The sequence below is a fragment of the Melospiza melodia genome, chromosome 10, assembly GCF_035770615.1.
Source record: "Melospiza melodia melodia isolate bMelMel2 chromosome 10, bMelMel2.pri, whole genome shotgun sequence".
Taxonomy (NCBI): domain Eukaryota; kingdom Metazoa; phylum Chordata; class Aves; order Passeriformes; family Passerellidae; genus Melospiza; species Melospiza melodia.
Genome location: NC_086203.1, coordinates 19,243,712 through 19,267,855, shown reverse-complemented (window position 1 = coordinate 19,267,855; position 24,144 = coordinate 19,243,712). Strand labels below are relative to the sequence as shown.

The 24,144-nt window shown below is 36.4% G+C and overlaps 1 protein-coding gene across 38 annotated transcripts in view; it reads right to left on the bottom strand.

Annotated features, from left to right (window-relative positions):
* SLMAP (sarcolemma associated protein) overlaps nt 1-24,144 on the bottom strand; it is a 90,425-nt gene that overhangs the window by 26,612 nt on the left and 39,669 nt on the right. For 5 of the 38 annotated variants that reach the window (XM_063164702.1, XM_063164699.1, XM_063164701.1 and 2 more), the window contains exons 6-18: nt 23,156-23,251; nt 22,811-22,882; nt 22,007-22,147; nt 21,220-21,357; nt 20,156-20,324; nt 20,020-20,070; nt 19,458-19,508; nt 15,880-15,942; nt 10,244-10,300; nt 6,747-6,830; nt 6,427-6,486; nt 1,663-1,785; nt 1,014-1,088 (exon numbers count right to left, since the gene is read on the bottom strand). In XM_063164702.1, the coding sequence (XP_063020772.1) occupies nt 1,014-1,088; nt 1,663-1,785; nt 6,427-6,486; nt 6,747-6,830; nt 10,244-10,300; nt 15,880-15,942; nt 19,458-19,508; nt 20,020-20,070; nt 20,156-20,324; nt 21,220-21,357; nt 22,007-22,147; nt 22,811-22,882; nt 23,156-23,251 (1,180 nt within the window). Of the gene's footprint in view, nt 1-1,013; nt 1,089-1,662; nt 1,786-6,426; nt 6,487-6,746; nt 6,831-6,951; nt 7,003-8,793; nt 8,949-10,243; nt 10,301-15,879; nt 15,943-19,457; nt 19,509-20,019; nt 20,071-20,155; nt 20,325-21,219; nt 21,358-22,006; nt 22,148-22,810; nt 22,883-23,155; nt 23,252-24,144 lie in introns of those variants that run through there. The other 33 variants (XM_063164718.1, XM_063164720.1, XM_063164721.1 and 30 more) reach the window with 22 other exon arrangements.

The following is a 24,144-nucleotide window of genomic DNA, read 5'->3' as shown; positions in this document are numbered from 1 at the left end:
AAACTGTATTTCCAATAAACTTAAAAACCTTACCTCCCTCTCTCAACACATTGATATTTAACAGGGCTAAAGAAGCCTAATGCAATTGAAAAAATATATTTATCCTGTCAAATGCTGTACTTTAAAGAGGGAAATATGTGGGCCATGTAATACACAGAGAGAAAGGAAAACCCTAAACCTAGGCAGTAAATGCAGGCTAGGACTAAGGCCTTTTGCAAGGAAAGAGCAGTGGAGGAAGGCATGTTGTGGCAGTTTTGTGTCCCCCTTTGTCAGCCTTTTTCAGCTGCAGTGTGCCTGCATCCCTGGGCTTTGTGGTTTTCAAAACCCTAACCCTAGGTGTAACCCTAACCCTAAGTGCCCAAGTAGGTCTTCAAACTAACACTTGCTCTAAGGAAGTGACAACATAACACAGCCTTTTTGACCTTAAGGCTGGACAGACTGACAGACTCTTCCCAACGAGCTCTTTCACATGCATGGATGAGAAGTTAATGTGATACAGAACAGCTGACTGAGAATTTGTGTAAATCATGGGTTACATCCTGCTGTATCCATTTTGGGCTGAAATGAGCGCAATTGATTATATCAATTTTCAAAAAGGTGTGGACAGGGTCTCTGTTGCAGCAACTTTACTGCATGCTCTGATGCTGGATGTGGATCTGGATAAAAAATTCCTTTAGGAGGATCTTAGAATGAAGTGAAGAGACTGACTAGCACAAAACACCTAGAAAGCTTCTGAGTGCTCTGAAGGCAGCCACAGTAAGAATCCTTGGATCATCTAGGACTGGGAAAGACTAAAAGGAGATGAAGAAGAGGTACCTATTACAGATTACACCTTTTGCTTTTTTAAGGAATTTAAAGGAAACATTCCACAACAACATTCAAAGATATGGTGAAAGAAATCAGATTTAAAACATACACTCAACTAAACATTTTCCTTTCTTAGTGACTATGATGCCACAGAAACAGTCAAAACGACATAGCTTCCCTAAAGAGTGGGGAAAAAAAATTCCTACCTTGCAGAGCGTTTATTTGCTTGTTGGATTCTTCAACTTGCACTCGATATGCTTTTCTCTCTTCTTCCAAGAGAGCTACAAATAAAAGTGAAAATGTGCCCAAGAGTTTTTGTTAGTAACATGAATTTCCCCTGTGTAATTAATTTTAGTCACAATCTCTCCTTCAGTGAAAAGATTAAGCAAACATATTACTTCAGAAAGTTATCAAAGGTAGTAAAACTGTGTAAGTAGTTTAATAAAAGTTAATACTAAGACATCATTCCATTATTGTGGTAGTATTACAATTAATTTGAAATTGATATAATCTGTTGCCTGATCTGAAAACTCCATGTTTGCTAAATGCAAACTGGTGTGAGAGGAAGGAAAAAAAAGATTGTAAATATAACCTCTAATGCACACTGAACAATATGCAATTAAACTGAACTATACTATTTCCTCTTAAAAACAGAGCTACATAGCTGATAGGATGATCTAACAAAGAGCCACCACTGAAGACATTCAATTACATCCATTATCTAACTGAAATAAGGATGAAATCTGAGTTCAAGGATGTATTCAATACTATGAAAGCATGTTGGTTTATCTTGAACTACCTAATTTATACAATTTTCATGAATACCCTACAGAACCAAGTTGATCTGGGTCTCACCTTGAAGTTCAAAGCATTTTTGTTTACTTGTCCTAGCTAGCTCTTGGGCTTCAATCAGCTCCTTGTGCAGTTGCTGAATTTCTTGCTTAGCCTCAGTTTCTGATTGTGCACCCTGCAATTCATCTGACAAAAGAACATTTTCTTTGAATCATAAGTTTGTACAACACCTTCATTTGCACTGCCATGTGCTGATTGGCAACTTTTTACTCAAATCTTCAAAAGTTAGTTAAAGTAAACTCAAAATTAGATTAAGCAAATATTAGCAAAAATATTAATATACTTTTAAAAGTAGTAAAACATATGCAAACCTTAAAGCATTCACTACACATAACATGCAATGTAAAACAAAAATTAACAAGGAAGAATTAGAGAGTTTAAAAAAACTGTATAAATTGGCAAGGACTGCTGTATTGACAAAAACATGGAACAACAAAAGCTTAAGACAATCCTTGGCTGTGTTTACAACTTGTCTCTTTTTAAAGGAAGCTGCCCTAAGCCTGTCTCAGTGCACAGGCTCAGGCAGAGCTGCTATTCCATGATTCACTACTGCCCCCCACCCACCACATTGCCAGGCTCAGCCTCTCCCTCTCCCTCTGGGGACCAACAAGGAAAGGAAAAATTTAGGGAAATTTCCTAAAATAAAATTAAGAAAAAGAAGAAAATTCCAACCTCCTTATTTCATTTAGTGGCTTTAGTGAATAGTAAGATCAATATTGCACTTGATTTTTTTTTAAACTGCATCTTAAACTACTAAGTATGTCTTTAATATGATCATAAATCTAGGCACATGGTTTAAACTCTAAATAAAAACATTTGCTCTTCCCCATAAGTTTTGCATTAGCTAAAACACATATCAAATGCCTCTTAGGCTTGTAAGAGAAGACTTGCAGTCACAGAAAATAAAATACTTTTACAGCTGAAGTTTTGGAGGAATTTAAAAGAGGAAAACAGTATTTGTTACTATGAGCAGTGTCCTGTAATGGGCACACATCTAGAAATGAGATGCAGGAACACTCCAGCCTGCAGGCATCTGCAAAGGCAGCAACAGCATCCAGCAAACTCTCATTTACTAGATTTTCCTTAAGCAGTATCTGTGCACAAACTGATCTTTCAGTAGGGACAAACAGCACTAATAAACTCTATGGGTAGAGGGCTGAAACTTGATATACAGCTTGTTTGGTGAGAAAGGTAAAGGAAGAAAACTGGTGAAAGAATTCCAGCTGTGTATCATGAGAGGGGGTGGAAAAAAAAGGCTACACAGTTACCTGGTCAATAAATGTCTGCAACTATAGAGCACATGGATTTAAGATAAAGGCTTCGAAAAATATTATTTTGGTTTGTCTGGACTTTGCTTTAATAAGGAAAAAATACCCAAAACTATAATTTAGCTCATGATTATACTTTTGACATTCATATTCAGCTGTATATGTCATCAATAAAACAATTATAGATATTTTTTTTTGCTCTCTTAATTAAGAAAATAGTTTAGCAAACCATGCTAAAGTTTTCATACTGCATCTCTCTAAGGGGCTGTTTTTCCTGCTCTCACAGTAATGAACTGGTAGGTTTGAGCAGAGCTGAGAACACACATGTGCTTTTAGACTTTTTCAGAACAAAATTATGAGAGCAGAAAGAACAGAGAGGACTACATATTTCATCCAAATACTTTGTTTTATGGTTTATTAGCTCTAAATCCAAGTTCCTCTTTACTGAATATGTTTTGTTCTTAGCTTCTCATGGATAAAGATTTAGAGCAATTAGACTTTCAACACTTTAATGAGAGTTTTCAGAAGAAATGGATGAGGAAGTCGACAAATTATGCTCAAATCATGCCTGATAAAGAGGCAGTGTCCCAAATCCAACAACAGACACCCTAAATGAACTTTTATGGGGGCAGCATTTTCTAGTCAATGAAAGCACACATCATAAAAGACAGTACTGCTTCAAAAGAGATGAGAGGAAAACGCTTTTCTACATCAACACAAAAGGGGAATTTCCATGTGCCTGACATGCTTCCAAATCAAAAGCCAAGAAATATAAGTACAAGAAAATATTTGCTTCTTAGTCTTACCCAATCTGAAAATTAGGTGTCCTGTAGTTCAAAGCAAATATAAATTTGGTGCTAATTCTAGTTTTGAAAAGTATTTCTTCACTAAGTAGGACTGCCCTATTTACAAACAATAAAACTACTACATATCATTATGCTTAGAATGAGTTCCCTTTAGAAGCAAATTCACATCATGGCTAACTGTCCCCAAAGCAGGCTAAGGAGTTACCACGAATTACAAAAAGTTGCCAGAAAGAATTAAATAAAAAAGAAAAGGTCAAGTACAGCATTTTTTCTTCCTCATTCATTTTTTCTACCTCGTGGACCATTTTAATCTGTGATCAGTTTGCCACATTTTAAGAAATATTCTCAATTAACACTTTGTCTCCCACACAAATACAGTGAGGCTTCCCTTAACGTTGACTCTAATGGGAATTTTTAAATTGTTTAAAAGACTTTTTTATAACCATTTTAATTTAATTTTTTTTTTATAACAGAGATAATACAGAAGCCCACCCAGGCCGTGGTCTTAACTGATCCTTTATCTGTATGTGCCTGGCCTGTGGAAGCAACTTTATGAGCAGGCTGGTATTTCTAGAAGTTCACCTTCAGGATTTCTCAGGTCATTTAGAAGAAAATTTTCAGGGTACTCAGGTGAAGTCAGACACAACAATTTCAACCCTGAGGTTTTTTTTTAGCTTCATAAGATCCACATGAAGGAAACTGCACCATATATTTAAAATAAAGTATCTGGTTATTCTGACATAAAACAATGGTTCCCAAACTTTCTGAGCTGACAGACCACTGCTGATTTTGAAAATTTCTTATGTAAATTAGCACTATTCAGCAAATCCTCAGCTGAAACACTTCCTGCTAAGATTCCATGGATCACTCTTGTAATTACTATGAAAACACAAGGACATTGGTAAGAACAAGATTACCAGTCTTCCAATGATATTTACTGCTCCTTTCCATCTGTTCAACATTTACCTGCCCTTAACTTTGCAATAGGTAGTCACAAAGAACTTGTTTAAACAGAAGTGTCCAGGGAACTGTTATGAATGGTTAATAAAGTCATTCACCTTGTGGGGGAAAAAAAAAAACCAACTGTTCTGTCACAGCTTCCCCCCTTCCCCTCCTTGCCAGATTCTGATTTGTAGAAACTTAAATCAAATCCTGAATGCACTCAAAAATTTTGATGGAAAATTGCTTGGAGGAATCTACAGCAACCAGAAGTCTTATAATTTTCCTGTTCCATTAATTTCTTTTGTAAATTTCAACAAGACCTCTGCCTTTTCCAGCAGCCATTTCTGCATTCCAAACAGCCGCCAGATCAAAAATGTTCTCACTCTTCCTTAATTGTATGGCTGCATAACAAGTCCACTTGAAAACCTTTCTGAGACAAATCAAATCCTTTTTAGGACAAAGTCAGACACATGAAGTCAGTCTCTGAAAAAAAACTCAAACAAAACTGTGGGTTTATAGGCTCTTCATAAAAATTAAAAGGGCAAATGATTCATTGCACAGATATTTTTTAATGGTTTCGTGAGAGCAAAATAGGAAGGCCCATAAATAGCCTCAAGAGGAAGAGAAAAGTTGCTGCCAACCTCAGTTTTATAACCAAAAATAAGACTATTATAATCACTACAAACAACATTATCAAAGTCTACCTTCTAGCATAGAAAGTCACTGAACATACATGTTATTAGTTGCAGATATTACAGCAAACCCCAACTGGAACATGCCCGGTATCTCAAACCCTCCTTTCTAAACTGCTTGGCTGAACTGATGTCCACTGGGAAACATCAAACTCAATTTTATACACATTGCCAAACAGCAAAAGTAATTTGTGCAATTTTTGGAAGCCTTTCTGTCATAAAATTAGGGAGTATAAACAATTGCAGAGAAAGCTCTTTTACAGGTCTCCTACGTTCCGTTATGGTTTCCTTTTTTCCTGAGTCACAAAGAACTGTGACATTCTTTTACTTGTGATCTCAACAGGAGCATAATTTTACAGATCTTATCAAATGTCTAATTGTTAAAGAAGCATAAAATGATTTTCAATAGGCTAAATGTAATAACTAATTATTATGCCACAGAAATCTTCAGTAATGAATATGTAAATACCAGCTTGCTAATTAAATATATGCTTTCAATGCATAAAAACCAATAAAAATTTTACATTTATAGAAACAAAGCTCAAAGCTAAGCCCCAGCCATCATTCCAAATACAGTTAAAATACAAACTCCCAATCTTGATTGTGTTAAAAAAGAAAATCTAAAATCTTGTTTTGATTAACCCATCAGCTGCAAACTAACAGAAGCATTTCTGACAGTGATGGAAGCTATGCAAGTAAAATGCTTGAAAAATGTCAGTGGTGGAACAATCCCTCCTCTCCCCAGCTATAATCTTAAAGGTGTACTGACTCTAATTCTCAAGTCCAAGTTGTAACATGTAAATTCCTAGAACAGCGTTGGTGAGTACAGAGATTACATTTATACACAGATGATTTCTATAGCAACACTCAAAAGTGTATTTTTATATCACTCAAAGGAGTCATTACTAACATTTAAATTTAACTCTTCCCTACTACATGATTAACATCTTTGAATTCCAGAATTCTATTTTAACTATATTTTTTTAATAAAAACCAGGTAGATAAAAAGATTGCATATACAGATTATGCATCTGAAATTGAAAAAGTAAATTTGTTTACCTTTTAGAAGAGCTACTTTGACAATAGGTTCATTTAGATCTTGGTCATCCATTTGAGCATCTAAAAAGAAACCCCACACCTTTCAGAGAGCAGGCAGACTGCAGACAGTTCTCATATACACATTCTTTACATGGACAGAAGATTTTATGTCCTTCTCAATTTACAGGAGTCAAATTATGAAGCCGCAAAATAGACCACACTGCTCTAAGCTTGTCTCTAACTCTGTCTAATAGACTCCATTCTTTTAAGAAAATGCTCATAATTACCTAGATTTAATTCAAACTAATTAGAGGTTACAGAAATCTCAGTTAAACTCTTACCTGTAGTGTCGTCGCTGCTTTTTTCCTTGCTTGGGCTAAGGGTGTCAGACAAATCGTTCGATTCTTTGACTCGTGCTTGGTTTTCTGCAAGAGACAAGGAAAAGCAACTACAATCAATAAATGCTTTGTTCATAATTTCTCCTGTACATCAAACTACTGCTAAATGTCCAGAGAAAACAACTTGGTTCAAGAAACAGTTAAAAACCTGCTGGGTGCTTATTTCTTTGCAAGCCTGGGCTAAAATGGATTCCGCATCTCTGGAATCATTAACCCAGCCTAGCCTCTAATAAGGGATGCAATCACCTCGTGCACAGCTTGAGCCTGGGTTAATGCTGTGTTCTTGCCAGCTGGAACTGTGCAAAAGCTGATTCAATCAGCAAACAAATAAGAAAAGAGAACTAGAACAATGCAGAGACTGTAGCAAGTCAAAGAAACTGCTGTAAAGAATAAAACTGTGTTTCAATATTTTGAACAAATTACATAATAACAAGACTTGCACATACCGTACTGTTCAAAAGAAGCATGGTGTAAACCATTAAAGAATCACAGCAATATAAATTAATACATTAGTTTCTAGAAAGAACTTTCAGTTTAAATTGTACTAAGAGAAAGTGTTATGTTGTTCCCACAAAAAAATTACCCTCGTGAAATATCTGTTCATATATAATTCAGCACTTTTATTACAGCAGCTCAGTGAAGGCACACAGTTGGTTTTGATGGGCTTTTTTGGTTTTGGTTTTGGTTTTGTTTTTGGTTGGATTTTTTGGTTTTGGATTTTTTTTCCCCAGCTCTAGACTTTTAGTAAAGATCACATATTTTCAAAATCAAAGAGATTTAATTACACCAGTGCATCTTCATCCCACACAGAATCACCCCTGACTCAAAGTCTAAATATTACAAAAGACGGACGTAAATTTTTAAAAATTTTTCTTAAATAACAATTACTGTTCAGTTCTGATAGGTCCATTGAAAAGAGCAGATCATTTCTGGTGTGGGCTAACTCAGCAGGTCTGTCAGCAAGGAACTGTCACCAACATACAGGTGAGGTTATGCAAAATGAAATCTTTCTTAGTTGCCTATTCAGAGCCTTGCTTTGACAGCTCTGCTGCCCACCGGCAGGTTACCAGAGGTTTCCTCTGAGTCTCAAGTTCCAGGCAGAGACATTATATAAAAAGCGGTCAATACAGCATTCCCAGCACGCAGACATCTCCCATCCATGGAGAAAAGCACAGGGAACACAAATAATTCCACCACATATAGATAACACGCATGCAACAATGAAGTACCAGGACATGGGACAAAAGGAGCACATCAGTAAATAAATTGTGTTATACAACAGGGTTAGTATATGAAAATAAGTAAAAACCAAGGGAATAATAACACATCTTTTCAAATAACAAGAGAATACACAGAACTAACTTCCCCCAGAACAAAAGAAGCGGAAACTGGAGACAATCTGTGCAGCTGCATGAGGAAACCAACATGACAGAACACGGACAGAAAAAAAACCAGAAGAAACCCACAAAGTTTTCTTAATCTAAAATGAAAAGTTTTCTATAATTCTGTGCCAGATTAACATCCACTTATACATGAAACAGAAGGCAGCAAGTAGAAACAAAGCAGCTGCTGAAGAGCGAGACTCTTCCCACCCTAACGCAACCGAAATCACCGGAGAAGAGGAAGGGGAAAAGCACCTGTACACTTAAAGCACACCAGAGGTTCAGACCTGGCAGGCAGGTACTACAAACACAATTCCCACTTCAGCAGACTTCAAAATTCATAATGATTGCTTGTAGTTCAAAACTTAATCTCTGGGGGTGGGTGGTTCTTTGTTAGAACAAAAAGGGATCTTTCTTATTTTTAGGAATAAGGTTTTTAACTAATATCTAAAGGTGTTTCAAATCAAAACATTTTACATTATCATATAGAACCAAGCTCACAGGATTGTCACTAAAACCGTAATAATTACTAAACCAACACATTAATTTCTTAATAAAAAATAGTTTTTAAATAGTTCTTTAAAAGAAGTATAACCTAAAAGCCTCACCCATGTCACTTTAATGAGTGGCCGATCCAGAAGCACTAAGCTGAGCAAGATCCACATGCAACTAACGTTACCATATCTGGGCATCCATGGAAATACTGCTTCCCTGCTCTGTGCAAAATGGGAGGAACAGTGCAAGTTCCAGCCACTGGATTAATTCTCTCTGCCACAGCACCCCCTTATATACTTCCCTCCCTCCCACCCTTGGTGCACCAGCTTCTTCCCCCCCTCTGAAACAAAGCACAAAAGATGAGGCACCAGAGGAAAGATGCACCAGTTCTACATGTGAAACAGCAGAAGATAAATTATTAGAAACTTGCTTCCTATTCTGGAACCAGAGTCATAAGAACAAAACTCTTTCCTGTACTATATTATATCACAGCAGTTGTTCCTATTTCCCATAATAAAACTGAGCTGAATAAATATAGCCAAAGTGATAAAGTATATTAAAATGTGTTGACATCATACTTGATGAGTTAGAATATATTACCAAACACTAAAAATAGCTCAGAGCTTTGCAATGGAAGGAGCATGCAAGTGTTACGTTACAGTTATTGTATGCATTCTTTTGCCAAATATGGCACCTGGTCTATAGCTTCCTCATGTACAGAGAGGAGTTAAAGGGGCCATTCCATGCATTAAAGGAAGAGAAGATAAATTAAACTATCTCTGTAACACTGGAACTTTTAGCAAACGAACATTTATTCAACACAACAACACTTGGCAGAAGCTCAGAGGGTAAAGAGCTGAGGCAGTATGTCCAGACATCAATAAAAAGCTGCAAGAGAGGAGTGAGCCTGCAAGTCCAAACAACCTTACATTATTAGACACTTGAGAAACATTGACCTGCACACTTGTCACCAGTCCTGACCTTGGCATTGTAAGGTAAGGGTGACTGTTCCTTGAAAAGTCTTTTCTAATTAGCTCCTTTAATTTAACTTGCTTTATACATTAAAGAAAAGAGCTGGAGAGGCACATATATATTTTACTTGTAAAAGACACATTTAGGAGGTTAATACTTACAGTTATGAGATAAGATAGAAAATAGTCTAATTAAAATACACTTTTATTTAGAACTTAAAATGACACCAAACATTATTTCCATGTAGCCCTACAATAAAACCAAAATCCCATTTGGAATTCATGCAGGCACTAAAGCTTGAAATGAATTTACAAAAACTACTTTTTTTTAAAATGCATATTCAAGTAAGAACTCAGTCAACATTGAGACTAGCATTTCATGCACTCAATCTTCAAAAATGGTTTCCATTAAATCTTTTTAGCCTACAAGAGTATTTGGAGTAGAGTTCAGCAAACAATTTCCCTCCCCTTTATTGAATTTCCCTTCAAATGCGTATTCAATAAAACTCAAACTGCTGGCTTAACACAGAACATGCACTGAGTGACAGAAAAAGCATGCTTCAAAAACAGTTAAATAATCCAGAAGTCTAACCTTTCAAAAGCTTTGTTTCTTCCACTTTGGTTAGATGTCCTTCATCTATGATCTTGTCTGCCAAACAAAATAAGTGTTACTTTCCAAGCTCAAATTTTCCCTGCACGCATCTACGTAGAGTACATTCCATGACCAAATTAAAAGCTGATAATATTACTTCCTACTCAGCCTTGAACAAAAACTTTATTCTGGCAAGGAATAATGAAACAGAGCACACAAGCCTACCAGAACTTTGTGATACAGTGCATAATTATTTCTCCTTATTAACTTACATAATGCTGCACTTCACTAATGAGAATTTAGAAAAAATAATTTTATGTACTTTAAAATAAAAAAAAAATCAGAAGCAACATATAATTAACACGTTTCTCAAGTTTAGTTATCAAAAAAGGAATTTGAAGAGCTGGTTGCATGAAACAGACATCCACCCAACACAGCAGAAACCTAAAAATGCATCACAGTAAAACAGGAATAGAGAAGTCCCCTCAACATCACCCCTGATTTTAACAGTGTCTGTGAAGTGTACACAGGAACAGCCTTTCTTTGTTTAAACCTTTCAAGAGAGCTGCACAGAACTCCAAAACTAGGAATGCATTACATTCAAGTTCATGAAAATGCAGTTTTTATCCAAAGTCTACTTTAGGGAAGTCTATTCATATATGTGATGTGCACAAAAATCTTAGAAGTGGAATTTGAGACTAGATTGCAAACTTCATCCTAACTCCTGCTAGACTATGAAGATAAACAAGAACACCAAGGGAAGAACAGGATTGGATTAATGAAGGACACCAAAAAAACTACTGAATAATTCATTTCTTTTTGCAGATGAGATTTCATTATTTCTAATTCCTTAAGAAGCAATGCCAACACAGAAGTACCGAGGATCCCATCTGAGAGATCACATCCTTAATCTCTGTGCAGCAGATTTTACAGTCTAGTCCATGTTGAAAGCTGTTAGCCCCTGAAATATCAGGCTTTGAGAAGTTGCCTCTGCCTCCCCTCCATGGTGTCCCTGTCACATCTCTGATAACCAGGGAGGGAATACAGTTTGCTGGATACTCCATGTGCTGTCAACAGGAAAGAGACACAGAGAAGGCTGAACAAACAGCACAAACAGGAGAATTCAGACTAAAGAAGCTGTATGACAGTAAATCCTCTTAAAAAAACTTTAAGCTTTTTCAGCTTCAAGTATCTCTGAAAATTAACTTGTCCCTCTATTCCTCTGATGGCATGTTGCTGTAACTATGACAACCTAAGGACAGATGCAGGACAAGATCTGGGAGGAGAGATCTTTTACAAACCTAGATGGTAGACAAACTTTCAGGCAAAAATCCTCAAGTTTGAAGAAGGGTTTTCATGGCCAAAAGGTTGTCCTGTACTCTGCCCTCTCCCACACAGACAGATAAGCCAATGGAAAAGAGATGTTCCCTTCACCTACTTTTATCTACAAATATTATTCTGCATTAATGTAACATTTTACTAACACTGCTTCAGAAACACATGGAACAGCACACTGGATTTTCAGGACTGGCTTTAGGTCTCAAGCAACTGTAGGAGATCACTCATCATCTAAGCTCAGAACAGCCTCAAGTTCCTCAGAGCTGGTGAGAATGACTGCCTAGACAGAGGACAGCACTGTGGAGGGAATCAAGTTACTGGCAGCCACAAAAGTCAGGAGTTCAAGTGATACCATGAGTCTTCTTCCATTTTAAGATAAAATAAATCTAAACAAAAGTCTTTATATATGATTATTCCAGTACTGAGCTGTGGCTGGAAGAGGGATAGAAGGGACGGCAGCAAGAAAAAAGCTGGGGAATTCTCCCTGTAGATCTGAATAAAACAGCTGAATGCAAAAACAAGCAGCTTTCAACTGAGCTGAAGGGGTAACAGCTCAACCATGCTGGACTGCTAGCTTAAAATAGGCTTCTGTAATCAGCTTACAGAGGAAAATTTAGCATTATGGATTGATGCATCTTCTAGCTTTCTCAATGCAGTAACTGTTAAACCCTGAATAAATAATTGCAATAAAAAACAAACTACCCTTCTTGACACAGATGTTTTCCAAACTGAAACTTCTGCAGCAGTTCTTTACACTGTTTCCATGGCTAAAAGAAACTACAGGCATGGGGGTTTTTTTTGGCTTTTCCCCCCCCCATTTCCATGGTGGCCTATTGCTTTCTAGAGTCCACCACTGATTTGACCATTTGTACAAAAGGTACATCCTTGGCACTGTTCCTGCAGCCAGGACCTTGAGCAGCAGCACACGAGGCTCTGCCCAGCCTGCCCCAAAGCTGGCACAGCCAGGGTTTTGCACTTGGACTGACACCTCACTTTCAGAACAAGTGAACATTCTCTGTGTTTCAAGAATGCTACCATTAATACATGGCATAAGCCAACAAAAAATAGATTAATTCAGCATGCTGGTATTTAGATATTACAGATACGGTACTTCAGATAAAACAGAAAATTGGATGTTGGTATCACCAAACTCCAACTTTATTTTTCACCGTTACCACCCTAGTCACTAAAAATGGCAGAATCTAGACAACAATGAGGGGGAAAAAAGACAGAGACATCTTCTTTGAAACAGCTCCTTCAAATCTCTGCATTTTTAAATTTTACTATTTCAGAAAACTTCATAAACTTTATTTGTTTTTAAATCACTTAGTGTTTTCCCTGAATCAAGACATGCAATCTTGGCTACCAAAATATAAATTAGGGTAAGGATCTTAGCTTGAATTTCTGGCACAAAAGAACTTTAGCTTTCATGCTATACAGTTCCTACCTAGCAGAAAGCAGAGAGGTACATAAACTAATGTTGTTACTGACACAATCTGCTGTGAAGTTAAGCTCTCAGTTACTCCTTCAGATAATTCATATTTTCTTCTGCAGCTCTAAGCCAGCTTTCCTTTAGGTTTTTATGCATTTCCTGTATTTTCAATTTAAGAACTCAATTTTAGATTTAGGTTGCCTATCACTATGTGCCATATAATAACTAAAATCTGTTAACATTACAATTATCACTTAACTAACATGGCCCCTCTACATTTATATTTTGCCATCAAAGTAGTCTTTGAAGTAGGCCAGGTTTGAAAACCAATAAAAAACCTGTCCCTCAATGCACAAATTTCCAACCATCTGAAAAAAGTGATACTAAACAGTTTTAACTTAGACACCCGCAGGTCAAAGGAAAAGTTCAAAATAATTAATTCAATCCATCCAAAAACTACTATTAATAAATCTGCAAAAATCAGCTTGGTGAAAAGAAGGAAGTTGACTTGCATTTAAAATCAAATGCAAAAAATCACAAAGTAAGGGGGGAAAGAAAGGACACAAATAAAGAAGAGTTAGACTGGAGTAAAAGCCAGGAAGTTAGCAGGGCAACAAATCTCCCTTTGGTCTATACATCATCACATTTTGGCTAATAATGCATATCATGGACTGATCAAAAAGAAGCACCATGACTTCTGCTCTTCACTGATTTTGATCAGTGATTACTAAAAAAAAAAAAAGCTATGGAATGAGGAACAAGTGAACTGGATGTAATGATCAGAAAGTAAGAGACTTCCCAGATCATTCAGAGCCAGATTTCATAACACTCCACAGATGTCAGAGGTCAGGACATGTTACTGGATGGTGTTGTGAGCGCATTGTGCTTAAAAAATAAAAATAATTACATAATATCTTCAAAAATCTACAGAAGCTGGATTTTACAAACCATCTGGTTTCTGGGATTTTTATTATTATTGTTTAAGTAATAAACCTGCTCCCCTCTCAGTACTTAAGCCTCTGGGCAAACCCCAACATATTACCCCATGATGAGCTCCATATTCTTGCTCTGTATTGCCAGTCTGTATGATATTGTTCTACACTCTTGGCTGTGTGCCTTAAAACTTCACTTCCTGACAATCTCTGAACTGTGATTTTTCTCCCCAGGAGTCCCTAACTCTTGATGCTACACAGAGCAAAGAAAAGGAGTAGAACTGAAGGGCAACGTTTACATACAAAAGGCAAAGAACAGATGCTACAGTTTGCAGTTTTTAACCTCATGATATTGTGAGGCCTGACTAAACATATTTGAATATGGAAAAGGCAAACTTGCAGTCCAAGAAGAAATAAAAGAGTCAATGATTTGGAATTTTTCTTGATGTGAGAGTAAAAACTTAGAACTGTCATAAAACTGTCATAAAAAAAGCAAAATCCTGAGCTCTTCTGAACTCTATTAATTCCTTTAAAAATGAAGCAGTTTTTGAGGCCTGGCAGTTTTTTCACTGTAGCTTTCCAAGTCTTGAGAAAGGGTAAGCATAAATCCACTGATCTTAATTTTACTCTTATCAGTACTTCTTTAACATCTTAGAATATTTTACTAGATACTGTTGATCACTTTTCCTTCTCAACAGTGACAGGACTGGTCACATTTTGTTTGCAGAAGTGATACTAACCTAATTTTGCCAAAATAGGTTACATCCAAACAATGAAAACAGGTAACCAATTTGTATTTGAACATTGCACAGTGTGCTCTTCATGTTCTAGACAAGAAAAACGTTTAATCAAGCATTTAACTTCATTTTTTACGTACTGAAAAACAAGATTCATACAAGATCTTTGCAAAATTTAGAATGATTTTAAACTGCAGCCTTACAGAAGACAGCTACCAGTCATTATGTTTTTAAATAAACATTTTTCAAATAAAGATTAAATTTTCTTAGACAAACATTAGCAGTATCATGTCATTTGGTTTATGGCACTGCAGTCTGGATCACAAAGAGTAAAATCAAACAAGTCTGCTGCCCTTCCTCATGAAAATTTGAGAGGAAAGAGTCTAATGCCCATAATGTCAAAAATGATCCTGTCTTATTTTTGCTTGCAAGTGCTTCTCTGCTTAATTTTAGGTACATAATTTCTATAAACTCTGAAGTAAAAAAATCCCAGATTTTTTTGAAGTTTAATACCACTTTGTTTCTCTTCATTCTAATGATATTTTTCTTTCAGTAGGCAAAAAGTATTACTATCTTCAGTTTTTCTTTAATTATAGATATGCAGACAGTGCTGTTTCATTGCTCACTTTCAAAAGGATTCGCTTTGAAAAGCACGTTTCACATTCCAGAATAACACATCTTTCTAAAGACTGGTATGCAATTTTCTGTTTTTCTTAGAACAGTCTCTTAGATTTCCACTTACAAACTATGGACTTGTTTTCCCTTCTGTTCTTTTGTTAGAACTAATCTGGAGAATGTGTAAAAGCCTTTAATTATCAGATAAATTACAGCTAAGTGAAAAGGCATCTCATTCTCGGTCCTCTGCTGCCTGTGATGTTTGCTTAAACTGACAGATCTCAACTTAATTTGTAACAGGAGAAAAATTACATCAGTTTTAAACTCCATGTGGCAATATCACCACCCTTTTGTAGGTCAGGGTACAATGATGGATGAACTGAGAAGAGACAATGTGACCATCACTTTGCAAGAGCAAAGATATCCTATTACCCCTGCTTAACACCACAATGCCACAATTCTATGCTTAGAAAATTTCTGCTACTACAGAAATATTAAATAGTAGTGACAAGTTCTGGTTTCATCCACCTTTTCTGTGTTTTCTGTTGTTTTCAAAGCAAATGTGAACACTCTTGTACTCACTCTGACATTCTATGAACTGATGAATAAAAGTGCAGTCCCCTCCACTCTTTGAAAGAAAGTGCTCTAGTAGAGAAAGAAACACTTCAGTTTACATCTTCTTATCATTTTCAAATTGATGCAACAAAAAATTTGAAAGGCATATTAACAATATTTGTCAGTGTATTCACAATGGACTTTTGAATCAAATCTGAGTTAATATGCAAGCAGACAAGACATGAAATTGAAATGATGTCTGAGGGATACTAGGAAATAGATTACTCTTTTAAACTGGTCAGAAGAAAGAAGTACTTCAGCTGCATTTTCAAAAGAAACATGTTTTTAACCTATATGCTTCAGTATTTTTATTAGCTTTAAAAGGGTATTTTAAAAGTTTTTCATTAATCTTCATGTTGATTCTTCATATCTAGAATCCTCTATTTTACACATGTTATTGAATATATGTCTATACTTTTTAAACAGTTTCACTTTGAAAAGACAGTTCTGCAGCAGAGTTCCTAAAACAAGACTGTTCCCAGGTCCTTGCTCAGCCCCCAACTCCATGAGAATCCTGCATCTCCTCAAGGTGCAAACACTTCCTTTCTGAAGAACCTCAAAAATCCTTTGACCAAGAGTCCAGCAGTGGGAAAAGGCTGGCACCAGTATAAACCTGCAGATGTGCTACATTCTAACCAAACTGCTCAATCATTAGCTCTGATATCAGAAGTTCAACTGCTAAGCTTTACTGCACCTCAAAGTTACTCTGAAAAATAAACTTTTTTTAACCCACAAGGACAGAACTTTTAAAAAACAGCACCATGGCTGTAAAATTTATTTTCCACATTTAAACTTCCTTTTTTTTTCTTTTCATTTTTACCTGGTCCTTTAAGTGACTCTATACAAATTTCTCGTATCTTCTTTATACAGTATTTGGCTCACAAAATGTAAAAATGAAAGCCAGGTGTGGTGGAACACACTGAGAAAAATACCACTTTTTGAAACAACTTCGTTCTACACAACTTTTATCAGGGGCTTGTTGTAACAACAAGTTCCTCTTTTCTGCATGTCCAGTGAGAGAAAATGAATGCCTAACCATCATCCTCTAATAGACTTTTTTAATTAAAAGCCTCTGGAGAGGTTTCAGTTCCTCTAGCTCTTAGTTCCTCTGCTCTGAATATAGCTCCTGACTGCTACATCCACAGAAAAAAGTGATGTAAACCATTATTCCAGTCATGGCCAGATAGTGTGCCTGTGCACACACTTTGAGAGAAAGAGAGACAAAAGAATTCTTAAAAGCATACTGATTTTACATGGGCCTTACAGTTTTCGTCTTTCATTCTCGAAGTTGCTCAATCTGCATTATAAACCCAAAATTCTTAGCTCTTCTAAAATAATGCAGAACTACATAGCAAAAAAACCCCAACAAACCAACCAACCAAAAAAAAACAAAACAAAAAACCCAAACAAATAAAAATCCCCCAAAACAACCAAAAACCCCAAACCAAAACAATGCCAAACAAAACCCCAAACACCCTCCACAAAAAAAAACCCAAAAAATCAAAATCAAACAAAACCCCCAAAAACCCAGCAGTAACTGCTTCCTGCTGCTTTTAAGGGAACAAAATCCAAAATCTGACAGAGCAAATAACTGCCCATCTGTCATACAAGGGCTACACAAGGGACTGGAAGATGCAAAAAGGCACAGACTGTCATGAGGAGAACACAGGGCAGCAAGCTGTAAAATGCCAGAGAAATGGAGATGGATCAGGTAAGGCAGAGATGCAGGAAAATGTACAACTGACAGAATAATGAAAAGCTGCACTAAAATACAGAATAATGGAAGGGCATGGTATGTGCATGACAAAAAAAGGTGATAGATTGTATAAACACAGAAAGAGACTCGAATGAGCAGTTATATGTTGTCTGTACTCAAAGAAAAATAACCTGGCAAAAAGCTTCCTAAAACTTCCAGGTTTAAGTACAAGTTCCTCTGTTACTCATAGGATGGAAGAATCTATTTTGTCATGCATCAGTTCAGATGACACTGACTCTTGTACAACCCAAAAGAAGTCCAAAAGGGATTACTTCTTCACCTTTGACCAAAAAAGTGAGTTTCAATGATATAATGGTATTTGTTATAATCACATAATGATTTTTAAATGGACAATTTTAAAATTTGGACTCGTAAAAGGTATCAGTATTTAAAAATCTCACATTACATTCCTGCCAACAATTTTAAAACACACAAAAAGTGTTTCTTTAAAAAAAAAATCAAATCGAGTATCATGTCATAAATCACTCCTCTGTAAAATCATTTATATTTGAAGTTCGAGCTTTTGTAAAAGCTTTTACAAAATGTGTGAAATTAGCTCCAGTTTTAAAAAGAGAAAAAGCAGATCTATTTCTTAACCATTCCATCAAATATTAAGCTATTACCAACCTAAAATCAGGCATCAGCAAGATGGATGAGTCTATATAAAAATAAAATCTCATGGCAGTGTAGAGAAGTGGGAACATTGCATGTCCTGCTTGCTAAGCTCAGGATGCACCACAGCTAAGTGCACAAAGTGCTGAGGCACTCAGGAGGAACCAGTACTCTGAGCTTTAGGGGAGGCTTTGGTGCAGCTCCTGTAGGTGTTAAACTGCTGCTCCCAATAAGGAGGTTATGTCATGAGATTAACTTTTGATTTTGCTATTGATCTCCTGAGTTAAGAACCTCATAATTTACAAATATGCATATGGAGCTTTAAGATTCTGTTTCAAAAATATAAAAACCCTTAAACACTGTGAATATTGGTTAAAACCCTGAGCTCTCTATAAAGGTCCCTGAACCTCCAAACCAATGCTACCACCATCCCTCAGACCGCAGAAGCAAGGTACATCAAGGAAAAAATTTAAATTGACATAAGATGATATATCTCAGCCAATTAAACAATCTGGAATCATAACTGGAATATTTTTTGCTATATGTGATATTGGACAATTTCACTCCAAAAACTGTGTATGTTAAGACACATGAGCTAAAATATTTGGCTCTAACTACCTGGCCTTTAAAAAACCCTATCACTTAGTTCAATCTGTATTAATTCCTGTTTCACATAAAGATACTTCTGGAGTTTTTACAAGTTAGTTTTCACTGTTTATAGATTTTATATACTCACATTTTTCATATTAAAGTTATAAAAAATTGGTTTTGCTGATTTTACTTATCATACTCAACTTTACCAGAAAAACACGGAGCGTACATGTGTTGCAAGGGAAAATTAAAAGGAAAAACAATGAATTCTCCACTGTCTTGTATCACAACTCTGACAACATTCAATCAGTGGACTCCTACTGATTCCAGTGACAGCCCATCACAAACAAAATAAACCAAACCAACAAAAAGAGACAGCCTCCAAGTGGTTTTGTTGTATTTTGCAGAATTTTCTAAAAACACCGTGACTGGAAATATACACAAAAAAACCCCAAAAAGCTGGTCAGGAGTGGACAAATTCGTTTCCAAAGAGAAAAAATTCCAAGCAAAACTTTAGAGAACATTTTGAATTTGTTCATTTTCAAACATCAACCATAAGACAAAAGGTAGCCCTCAGATACACTACCTTTCTCTGTGCTCCCATTAATTTTAGGTATGAAGTCGTCAACTTGTATGCCTAGGATTAAGAAAGGGCATTATTTTTGGAATCAAGAAAAATGTTTTGGGCTTTCTTTATAAACACAGCATTTTGAAATGTACCTGGCTTTTCATACCACCACTTCAAAAGTACCTCATCAGACAAACCAGGCAGTTTGATGTGTTTCCTGCTAGAGATGATGCTGCTGTTTGTTCAAACGTCTAAGAGGTTATTAACACCAAAAATGACTGCCTATTTCACACATATACGTGTGTGTAGATGGATATAAAATGTGTTATAAAATGTGATATAAGATGTGTTATAAAATGTGCTATAAATCAAGCCCCGGGCCGGAGCGAACGCCCGCAGCAGCAGCGCCCTCTGCCGGCCCTGCCCGACACGGCCCCAGCAGCCCAGGAGAGCTCCTTACTGGGGAAACTGGGAATCGGAATTCTTCTGCCAGACACCGAGACTGCGAGATTATCATAACAAAGGTAACGGAATAGCGAACGCGGAAACCAGCTTGTAACAAGAAACTGATCACACCTACCTAAGCTGTTGTGTTCTTTAAGAGTTTTCTCTTGCAGGTGCTCTAACCGTACTGTAAACAGAAGTCCAAGAAAAAGGTATTTCACAGATTAAAAGAAAAACAAACAATCAAAGTTCTTTCCCCGCTATTGACTAACCTTGTAAAGCAGTCAGCCGCTCATTGGTGAAGTCGTTATCAGCCTGCAAAGCTTCTATTTTTGCTTGAAGCTCTTGCTCTCTTTCTTCCATTTCATCTATTTTATGCTGCAATTCCTTTTTCTCAGCCAGTCCTTTTTGTTGGATTTCTTCTTGTCTTCCTTCTGCTACCTGCTCCAAAAGATTTTTTAAATCCGCCAAAAAATCAAAATTAACATGTGGAAGAATAGATCTTAATTTTTATGCAACTAAATGTACCTAAGTGACTTTCTTAGCTAATCAGTTTTAAAAAATGAAAAAAAAATTCAAATCTACTACCTTTATACAAATTTCACTACAGGTAGACTGAGAAAATCTCAAAATATCTGAAGCAACTTTTTGACTGAGGAACATAAATTTAACAGCCAGAGTAAAGGGCCTTAGAACTAAGAAATGCCCAAAGTCTCCAGCATTTCAATTCAATCACAACCCAAGAACCCTTCTGAACTGAATGTACACTGCACAGACCACCTTGATTGCAAGCCACATCTCTTTCCTTGCTGAATCTCAAGAATATAAGTTTTAAACTGTCTCCTCTCTCAAAACAAGGTAATAAATTTCAGGTTCGATCCTTCTGGGTACACTCATCACCATCAGTGATCAACCCATTACTGGGAAACCAGCTGCCTTAGGAGCAGCAATTGAATCCTTTAATTTGGAAAGAAAAATTTCTCTGAGGTACTGAACTAGAAACCTGGGTTCCAATTCCAGTATTTAGCCAATATAAATGCACCAACTGCCTCAGGTCTCCAAAGATAACAACATTACCTTCCTCCTCCACAACTCCTACTTAACTGGACTGGAGACTCTTGGACAACAGGCTTTATCATAAAGTGATTATTTTGTTCTCCAGCATAAAGGACCTTAAATATTAATTTACTTCATTATTAGACTTAGATATTGACACTATTGCTAACTGTTTAACAAGTTTAACTTTTTTGTTAGTTGCATTAGAAATTAAACTGTATTTATTTGTTCCATTTATCACATTTATTCTATCCTAAGTCAGATGAAACTCTGTCATTACCTTTAGCTTGTCAGAAAGATCTTTAATTTCATTTACAGCTCCATTGTACTTATTAGCTAATTCCCTTAATTCTTCCTGAGTCCGCTCATTCATCTCTTTCAGGTGTGTACATTCATCTTCTGTGTTACTTAAACTCCGCTGCAAGACAGAATAATTATGCAATAAATAATAACAAAGACAGAAAATAAACTACCAAACACTGCAGACAATAAACTACCAAACACTGCAGGTGATCTATTTTTTCCAAGCACTATATATGCACAGGATGCCAACTTGTCTTATGAGACTTCTTGACCAAGGGAATATAGCAAATAATGATAAAGGAAAAGAGAATAATGTGAGCTATTATATAAAATCTTACATCAAAAGAGTGTCTACACTTTGACTGTAAAAGCTCATTGTAAAAGCTCCTTTTAAAGCACACTTTGTACAAGTGGTTAACTGTATATTTCCATAAATGCTGCAGTTTAAGCAAGGTCTTACAGCATTTTTTTAATGCATGTATGTAATTTTCCCTGTGTATGTCCTGCACACACTAACTTCCGTAAAACAGCATCATGAATTTTGAAAGCAGGGAGAAAAAGGAAGAGCTGAAAGAATAGTTTCTCATTAATGGTTTAACAATCTTAGCCCTGTCCAACAGGAGAAATAAGCACTATTACTTAATATCCTGCAAGTGCAGAATACAACAGACACTGACATAGCACAGCAACAAAGCGGGGATCTAAATAGGAGTAGTTACAACTATTTCAGCACTTCCAGAAGAACAGGCATGAAACTTCAGTACCTCCACTTCAGATAATTTTCTGACCACTTCAATTTTCTCCTGAAGGACCCGCCTCAGGGACTCTTTGGCTGTTGTCTCATAGTTGTGTTTGTCTTCCTGTAATGCTATAAGCTCTTTTCGTATACTGTCTTCTGTTTGATTCTGCACATAGAAAATAATTCAAGAATAGAATAATTAGTGTTTTGCTCATTAAATAAGTTAGACTGTGATAAAGCCTGTTCTATTAAAAAAGGTTTAGCAACTTCTGATAGATGAGAAAATGTTATGTTCAAATCAGCGATCAAAGATTGCTGATGTGACAGGGTATAAGTAAGTGATTTTTTGACAGCACACATTCAGTGGTCAGTTTTGATCCCAGTAGAATTATGGCACTTTTTGGGGGCACTGCTAAGACAATGTCAAGCCTAGGAGACATAGAACTGGACAAACCAGGTCCCAGAGGAAAGACCTGAAACAGGACCTGCAGAAAAAGTTTTATAATGTAGATAGTTGAGAGGAAATAGAAAAAAAAATTAAAATCCAAGGCAGACATAAGTGGCCTAAACAATAATCAGGGTAGCACATACTTGTAACTCTGAATATCAGACAGGATATGGGCAATGAAAACAACAGCCACTTCTTGAAATGTCTTGAAATACAGAGCAGACGTGCAGTTTTTGTGCTACTCAGATTATCAAAGACTGCATAGACTTATTTTGGAAAGCTTATGTTCCAAATGCTTTCCTACAACTAGCTATTTCCAAAACACTTGAAAAAAGCTGCCTTTCAGCATTCCTAATATCTGACTTCAAGTGAACTACTTACCTTTGAACAAGCTTGTAATTGATTTCCCATAACTTCTAGTCTTGATAGCAGCCTGTCTTCATCTATTAAAGCCTAAAAGAAAAGAAGTATCACCTTAGAATTATCCCATGCTTAATGTAGTGCCAGTAGAGTTCTGCTTTAAAGATCTGAATTTTGTTGGAGTACTTACTGCTAATAGCTATTTCAAAAGTACACAACCACTAAATTTATTAAACGCATTTTGCACAGTTTTAGAGAATCACCATAAAGTTTTTATTATTTCTGCTGTTTTTTCCCCTGCATTAACAGCTAAAATTTATATGGCAGTGCACAGTTGAGTCCATAAGGAAAGGATCCTGCAGATACCTGCCAACTGGTATCTGAAGCCTCTTGTGTGACAGCAAGTAGTCGCTGAAGGGTTGCCAGCTTCTGTTCCAACATTTGTTCCCGATGTAAGGCTTCCTGTGAAGAGAGCAGGGCACCACTCAGCTCAGCTAGAACAACCCAGGAAATCAGAAACAACAGAAAAAATCCCAAAATACAACAAAAAATGTGAGTAGCAAACACTGTCAACTTGTTCAAAACCATAAACCCATTCCATTAAATCCATCCACAAATTGATTTGGATAGTTTAATTAGAAAATGCTATCCTATAACCTCAGGTTCCTAAACCATTCATTTTTCATGCTATGCTGCACACGCTGAGGACACAGTTATTCTTCCCAAGACTTAAAGATACTCCATCTCCTCAATAATTTCAATAACAAAACTGCAGACACCAAAGGACAGCTTGGCAGATTCCATGCAATGAGCTGTTCATCCTCAAATGAGGTCACAAAAGAGAAATGCCAAGCAAGAACTACTATTTCTATTTGATTTTTGGTTTATGACAGGAAGACAGAAGAGCATCTTCGTTAACTCCAGGATATGGAGAGAGAACAGATTGGTGAGTGAATATGTATTTGGCTTCCAAAGAAAGAGCATCTGCATGAGCTCCTTCCTGCTATGTCAGCAAATACATATAAAGATAGTATCTATCTCAAAAGCCTTGATGTGAACAAATAAAAATTGCCATTACCAAATAAACCAGGCAAAATAAATCAGTAGAACTTATACACAGTTAAACCTGGAAAGAATTTATCAGCAAAAAAGTCTTCATTTTTTCCCAGAAAGCTGATTTTTATCATCCTTTCTAAAGAGTTTACTTTTATATATCAGCACACAGTTTAACATGCTACCATTTTGCAGTCTAACTCTTTTGTGCTGTGACATCTTGGGAAAAGCACACCTATTAAACTGACACAGAAGCAGGCACAGAAAGGCTGGTGATGCCAGTGAGGAAGAGCTGCCAGCAC